This window comes from Lampris incognitus, chromosome 14 (assembly GCF_029633865.1).
Source record: "Lampris incognitus isolate fLamInc1 chromosome 14, fLamInc1.hap2, whole genome shotgun sequence".
Taxonomy (NCBI): Eukaryota; Metazoa; Chordata; class Actinopteri; order Lampriformes; family Lampridae; genus Lampris; species Lampris incognitus.
Genome location: NC_079224.1, coordinates 43,347,735 through 43,355,301, shown reverse-complemented (window position 1 = coordinate 43,355,301; position 7,567 = coordinate 43,347,735). Strand labels below are relative to the sequence as shown.

The 7,567-nt window shown below is 42.6% G+C and overlaps 1 protein-coding gene across 1 annotated transcript; it reads right to left on the bottom strand.

Annotated features, from left to right (window-relative positions):
* Positions 1 to 1,675: 1,675 nt before the first annotated feature.
* Positions 1,676 to 7,567, bottom strand: metap1d (methionyl aminopeptidase type 1D (mitochondrial)). The gene is made up of 11 exons (XM_056293390.1): positions 7,424 to 7,567; positions 6,749 to 6,951; positions 4,425 to 4,591; positions 4,108 to 4,257; positions 3,861 to 4,009; positions 3,089 to 3,131; positions 2,764 to 2,927; positions 2,565 to 2,662; positions 2,315 to 2,362; positions 2,148 to 2,226; positions 1,676 to 1,943 (listed from the first exon to the last, which is right to left on the bottom strand). The coding sequence occupies exons 2-11, from the start codon at positions 6,786 to 6,788 to the stop codon at positions 1,859 to 1,861; spliced, it is 1,023 nt and encodes a 340-aa protein (XP_056149365.1). The 5' UTR covers positions 6,789 to 6,951; positions 7,424 to 7,567; the 3' UTR covers positions 1,676 to 1,858.

Genomic DNA, 7,567 nt, shown 5'->3' with positions numbered 1-7,567 from the left:
AGCTTGCATCTATAACGCCCTATAAGCATCTATTGCATCCATAACCCCCATACTTCCCTATAATGTGTATTACAGTGACTAACGGCGATGGCTGAAGACTGTGAAATAGCACTGAAGTCTCATTATGCATGGCTGCAAAACTTCAGCAAAACAGGTTGGCTATGATGCATTATGACATTTGACAGATAAAGAGGCTAATGAGGACATTTATAATGCATACATCCGTTTTAAATTGACATGATGTATCATAAAGGTGGTTATAATAATAATAATTTTATTTATATAGCACCTTTCTAAAATAATGTTACAAAGTGCTTCACACACACAACAACAAAATACAGATAAAACCAGACAGGGCAGGAATAAGAGTAAGATCAAATAAGAGTAAAAGTAAAAACAGTAAAAATAAAAACAAATATCAAACATCTGTAAAAGCTTTCATGAAAAGAAAAGTTTTAAGACGAGATTTAAAAGAGGCTAAAGACTTAGTTCGTCTTAGCTCAGCAGGAAGAGAGTTCTGTGGTGTGGGGGCTCTAACAGCAAAAGCCCGATCACCCTTTGTAACCAACCCAGACCTGGGAATAACTAGCAGGGCTCCATCTGCAGACCTTAATGGTCGAGGGGGGGACAGACCGAGTCAATAAATCACAAATGTATAAAGGAGCAATACCGTTTAAAGCCTTAAAAGTGAGCAGTAACATTTTAAAATCAATTAAAATATAAAAGGGAGCCAGTGTAGGGAGGCAAGCACAGGAGTGATATGGTCATGCCTCCTTGTCCCTGTAATGAGCCGAGCAGCAGCAATTGATAAAAATTGACCTAATGTTGGAGATTAGCTTGAGTTGGAAAAAAGCATGACTGAACAACATGTTTAATTTGATTGTCAAAACTGAGGTTAGCATCAAATATTACCCCAAGATCCCTAGCAGCCTGTTTAAGACCACCTGACAGACCACCAAGATTAGTAGCAAACGGACTGATGGACTTTTCGGGACCGAACAGAATGACCTCAGACTTGTCACCGTTAAATTTAAGAACATTTTTGGACATCCAGGATTTAATGTCGGTGAGGCAAGTTACGAGATGTTGTGAGGGCGTATACATGGTTATAATGAATCGTACAATGACTTATAGCTACACTTACAGGGCGTTATAGATGCTTATAGGGCATTATAGATGAACGCCTCATAGAAAGTGTTACCTTATTTCCTGATTAAAAGCCACGTGCAGAGGCAAACCCAGAGATCTGCAGCATGGCAGATTGTAGCAGAGATGTTTACACCATCACAAACGAAACGACATAGCTTGCACGACAATGGACAGACAGAATCAAGCTGTCGGGGATCATTAAGAAGGCTGACCTGACTTAAAGATGGAAATGGATCAGTTCATACACTGAAGAAAAACAGTGGGAACAAGAGAAATATCAGTCTTAACTAAAACAAAAATTGGGTTTCATGGAACTGTCTGCACAGTGGGAAAGTCCAGAAATGTAGAAACATACACATGGCACACAATTTGCTTCTACAGTGCGGCCTGATCGGTCAGCAATTGGTGATCTCGCCAAATCCCACGCTGAAATATGAGTGCCTCACCAGACAGTGAAACCTTGCATATCACAGTCATTGGATGTAAACAGTTGTGTACAAGACAACGAAACACATATGTATCCACATTTTTAACATAAAAGTCAAGTATAGCTTTAATTTCTGCCAGTGACCTTTTACAGTATGACGTGTCTGGGCCAGATACGGTTAAAGGGTCTCTTAACAGTCATTTGTGATCAGAGTAGGCGATATAAAAGCCCCATTGATATAAATAGAGTCCGGATATGTGGCAGCAGATAGATTCTTCTGGGTCACAGGCTGCTTTCCTCTGGTAGTTCGGTGAGGACATCCACTCCGTCAGAGGTGATGACCACTGTGTGTTCAAACTGGGCCGACCTGAACACACAACCAAGCACAAAACAGTCATCCACATTTGACTGTAAGATAGACGCTGGCACTTTTGGAGCTGGACTTTTAACCAGGGCCCTTGGCTGACCTGCTGCGTTTAGAGGCAAATATGCTGCAAATGTAAAATTATATCTATGGGCAGTCTTTGATTTTTGTATTTTATCCATCTATTATTTTTTGTTCACCTCATACCTTTTGTCATCTGCAGACACCGCTGTCCACTTGTCCTTTAGGATTCTGAACTCCGGGGATCCCTCCATCAGTATGGGCTCTGCGAACACAGCAAAATACTCATTCATACCCACTCATTCATCACATGTCATGTCAGTAAGGAAAAATGTTAAATGTACATAACTCACCTATTGTAAAGGCCATCCCTTCATCCATAGTCATGGCGTTGTCATTCGCTAAAAACGAAACATACGACCTTTACACACTGTGGTCGATATTCAAACGAATATGTAAATAAAAGAATATGTCTGAGTATAGGTTGAGCAGCTTCTAATACTTTGTTTTGGGATCCAGAGTAGGTTGGATTCTACATCCAATCTAACAGGGATGTAAACTGCAGTCAATGCCACATAATCTAAACACAAGACGCCAACATACCATGATGCCAGATCTCAGGGTGGCCGTGGAAGTAGGAGCCTATTCCGTGTCCAATGAAGTACGGACAAACTTGGAAGCCACTGGCGTGGGCTATCTCGCTAGAAGTGAGAACAAAAAAAAAAAAAAAAACACTCAGCGACACCAAGTTCAGACGATCATCGTTCGGTATTTTCTGTGCTCAGTGTGGATTTGACTGTACCTTATAGTGTTTCCGATGACACAGAGCGGTACGCCAGGCTTGCAGGCAGCGATGGCCTCATCCCTACAACGCCGGGCCGTCTCCACCAGTCGCTGGCCGGTCTCATCCACCTGACCGATTAGGAAGGTTTCTGAGGTGTCACCGTGGTATCCCTCCAAATAAACCTGTTGTTGATAGACACTAGTTAGGCTAGTAATATTAACAACTCTGCTCTGACAGAGGATTCACCAATAAACACGTTGTATTTTGTGTGTGTGTGTGAGTGTGTGTGTGTGTGTGTGCATGCTCAGGTCTGTTAAAAACAAGTTTGGGTGTTTCAGCTTACAGTCACATCAATGTTGATAATATCCCCATCCTGAAGTTGCCGGCTGCAAAGCAAAAGCAAAAGCATGTTGAAACATGAATGTTGCTAACAGAGATTGAGTTCAATCATATAGGACTCGCCACATGACGTATATAAGAAGATGTTGCATAAATAAGATTATACCAATACACTTCAATTTATTATTTTTTGGGGGGGTTTCCCCCCTTTTCTCCCCAATTGTATCCAGCCAATTACCCCACTGTTACAGTCTGCCAATCCGGGGAGGGCTGCAGACTACTACATGCCTCCTCCAATACATGTGGAGTCCCCAGCCGCTTGTTTTCACCTGACAGTGAGGAATTTCGCCGGGGGGGTGTAGCATGTAGGAGGATCATGCTATTCCCCCCTCGCAGACACGGCCAATTGTGTCTCTAGGGACGCCCGATCAAGCCGGAGGTAACACGGGGATTCGAACCAGCGATCCCCATGTTGGTACGCAACGGAATAGACCGCTATGCCACCCGGATGCCCCTACAATTCAATTTAAGTGCAAACTTACTAGGCTGATTCGACAGTTTCTGACTTTTCATGGCCTAAGCGATGCATTAAAAAGTAACGGGATCATTCAGAGCCCGGTGTTCCCATTGTTTAAAACTATTTTCCAAAATCAGACATACAACAAATTCTGATTTGTTCTACTCCATGTAGTCTACATCAAAAGACGAAAACGTAGTAAATGTGTACCTCTTGGTGTGTTGTCCAAATACTGTGAATAAGTTTCCCGTCCTCTTACCTGTCAGGTATGCCGTGACAGATCACGTTGTTGACCGACGTGCAGACCGACTTGGGGAAGCCTCCATATTGAAGGGGTGAGGGGTAGGCGTTGTGTTTGATCGTCTCTTGGTGTACAATAAAATCTACCTCATCTGTTCTCATGCCGACCTGGAAGTCACATGTCAGATTAGTCACGCTATTGAACTTGATGATTTACATACATACATATGCATACACAAAAGAAATGGAGCAAGATGGGTGCTTACCTTCAGCCTACGTCCAGCCATTAGTAATATATGTCTGGCTAGACGACAGGCTTTTGCCAGACCCTCAGTTTGCTCCTGGTCTTTGATTTCTATGTAGTCCGGCCATTCAGGGACAACTCCAGTGCCGACATAGCCTGGTCGTAAAATGTGCTACAGAAATAGGTAAGGAAAAATCGGGTCATTTTGCCACCCAAGTATAAATCAAGTCTGTTGAAAAACAGAATAGAGATCTAACGACCCTAAGGCGTAATGAAATTATTGATTAGAAAGGCTTCTTTATTTCAACTATTTCTCTGTACAGTGACACGTGTCTGTACCTTTGGCACAGCGTATGCTGGCCTAACGGTAGCCGGACGAACGACGTTGTGAGAATGAGAGCTCTTCCACTTCTTCCAGAAGAACCGTCGGTGTTGCTGGCAGAGAAGAGCTGGAGCAGAGCCAAAGATCCCCGAACCACAAACTCTCTGCAGCGCACCTCTCAACCCTGGAGAAAATCAGAGGCAACTCTATGTGTGAATCAGAGCTGGCTGACATGGACAAAAACTAAGTATGATGATATTTTTTACTGAATACCTCAATACTGATAATATGATGAAATCTTAAAGGTGACTGTCGGTGCTTTCATAAGATATTCACACACACACACACACACACACACACACACATACACACACAAGAAAATGTTGATAAATGATCATTAGTAATGTGAACATGATTCATTGCTCATTTCACTAAAACAGTCAAATAAGTTCAGAAAATTGTCTCCCTTTACTGTAATGCAGCCTTAAAGACCAGGAAATGACAACATTTAGGTTATAGCCCCATATTAACAGAACCACAATCCCACAACACATCTACACCCAGCTCTAGTATGAATGAGAAAAACAGATACAACAATCCTTCATTCTTTGCCCTATAACTTTGTGTACTCATTTTGTGTCTCATTGACTGGTTGTAAATCTGTTATTGCTTGTCTGTTCTGTCCACTCGGCACCTATTTCACGACTAACTGACCTGGAAGAGGACAGAGTCTTTTCCTGCTAGGTGTTATTTCTCTGTGGAGTTTTTCTTCGTCTGAATAGAGTCGAGGGGTAACGGGTGTGTAGAACCTGATAATGTAATAAATTCCCAATAATGTAATAACCCCGATAATGTCATAAAAATCTGCCCCTGAGTCCATTGAAAATGCAATAAAACCTGATAATGTAATAACTTCCTGATAATCTAATAAAGTGCATTTCCCAATAATGTCCAGTGATACAGTGGTTGTGAAAAACGGACAAACAGGTCAAAAGTTAATAAACATTCATGCATGTCCAACTTTGACCTGTTGGTGGCGCTAGAGCTCTGGAGCTAGAGTTGCCAACACAGTATCGCCACTTGAACCCATTAATAGGTGGTCTGCTGTTAAATTATTACAATATTGGGGAATTATTACATTATCAGGACCTGCAAAATGAAGGCTGACCTGATCATGTAATAACCTCCTGTTAATGCAATACTTTATTACATTATCGGTAAAAGGTTTATTACATTATCGGGAAATGCACTTTATTACATTATCAGGAAGTTATTACATTATCAGGTTTTGTTGCATTTTCAATGGCCTCAAGTGCATTTTTTTCATTACATTATCAGGGTTATTACATTATCGGGGATTTATTACATTATCAGGTTCTACAGCAGTGGTTCTCAACCTTTTTGGGGTCCTGGACCCCCTGCGTATTTTTGATGTCAGCCATGTCAGCCAGCTACCCTGAGGACCCCTCCACCTGATCTTGGGGGAGGGGGGTTGCAATTTGATAGAAACAGTAGAAACTGCATTTTAAATTGCATTATAGCATCTATTCACTCTTTGGGGCAAAAATAAGAGCTTTCAGTTGTAACTTAGATATAGTTAACAAAACAGAATTCTTATGCAGTAACTTTTAACAATGCAAACGGGAGCGAGATCTCTTATTAAAATACAATAAACTACACTTGTGAAACAGATGTAATTAGAGAAAAAAGTCCTGTTACCCTTTATAGTTTAGTTAGATAAAGGTCTCAGTCACATTTGAGTAAAATAATCCTATTTCTATAAATGTCATAGGATCTTTCTTTTAAAGATATTTTATTTTCACGGACCCCTTGCAATTACACCACGGACCACTAGGGGTCCGCGGACCCCCGGTTGAGAAACACTGCAGGGTGTCGTACAAATGTCCTTCACATCCGCCGGATGACGTGTCACGCTCGTAAAGCCCTCTGGGGGCTGAACTGTGACGTAGGACAACGTCGAGGGGTCGTGCCACTCAAACCACAGAGCACACCGACGCGTTTGCCAAAGCCGGCCGTTTGAGCGACTGTTCGAGCCCAACGATAACTAGCTCGTCACTAATCGACATAAAAACCAGGAGACGCGGACGGGACGTCGGGTAAAATCATCCGTGATCTGCTCCGTGGTTAGAAATCTGCAGCCACACACGCTAACGGCCATCAGCTAACACCGGCCGCCGTTAAATCGTTCCCGGTGTTTTGTCGCAGTCCCGCTAATTTCGACGACCTCCGCTCCGTCCGCGTTTCATTCACGGCGACGTTATTTACCCGAAGAGCCGCTAAAGGCATCGACGCGATAAGGGAGGGGACGGTGTCTAGGTACCTGCTCTTGCTGAGAGCCCTGCCGCACAGGGCGCGGCCATATTGTTTGTGGATCCGAGTCACGTGGTGCCGTTGCCCGGAAGTGTCGCGCGATCGGCTCCCGAGCAGTCCGCCGCGCGCTCGAAAGCCGCCGTCCTTCCAGCGTTGAAACCCCGCGGCGGAAGAATACCCAGAATTCCCTGCCCGCCGCTCTGTTGAAGTCCGCTACAGTTTGTTCAAGTCCATTAAAGAATATGAAAAAATAATCCTCTTTTACTAAAGAAGTAGTAACTTTATTCCAGGAAAAGTTGGTCTTCAATTATAATTCAATTCAGTTCAATTCAGTTCAATTCAGTTAATTAAATTCAGTTCAGTTCAATTAATTAAATTCAGTTCAATTAAATTCAGTTCAACTCCGTTCAATTAAATTCAATTCAATTCAGTTCGATTAAATTCAGTTCATTTCAATTAATTCAGTTCAATTAAATTCAGTTCAATTAAAATCAGTTCAATTCAATTCAATGTACTGTCATTAAAAACAATGTGCAGGCACATGTTAAAAATGAAATGAGGGCTGTGGCTTCACCAAACAGTGCAAGACAGACACAGACAGTATAAGATATACACACATGAAGACTAAAAGCTAAGATGAGTTAAAAACAGCTTGAGTACAAAATATTTAAAAATATCTACAGACATTCAGCGGGTAGCCAGGTTCAGGTGGGCAACAGCTTGTGGAAAGAGGCTGTTTTTGAGCCTGCTCGTGCGGCCTCTGAGGCTCCTGTAGCGCCTCCCAGAGCGCAGGGGGGAGAACAGTCCATGGTTGGGGTGGGTGGGATCT

Coding starts and splice junctions, on each gene's coding strand:
- metap1d (XM_056293390.1), bottom strand. CDS start 6,788: ATGGCCGCGCCCTGTGCGGCAGGGCTCTCAGCAAGAGCAG. Junction 2,928..3,088: donor TTATCAACATTGATGTGACT/GTAAGCTGAAAC, acceptor TATCAACAACAG/GTTTATTTGGAGGGATACCA. Junction 1,944..2,147: donor GTGTCTGCAGATGACAAAAG/GTATGAGGTGAA, acceptor TTGTGTGTTCAG/GTCGGCCCAGTTTGAACACA.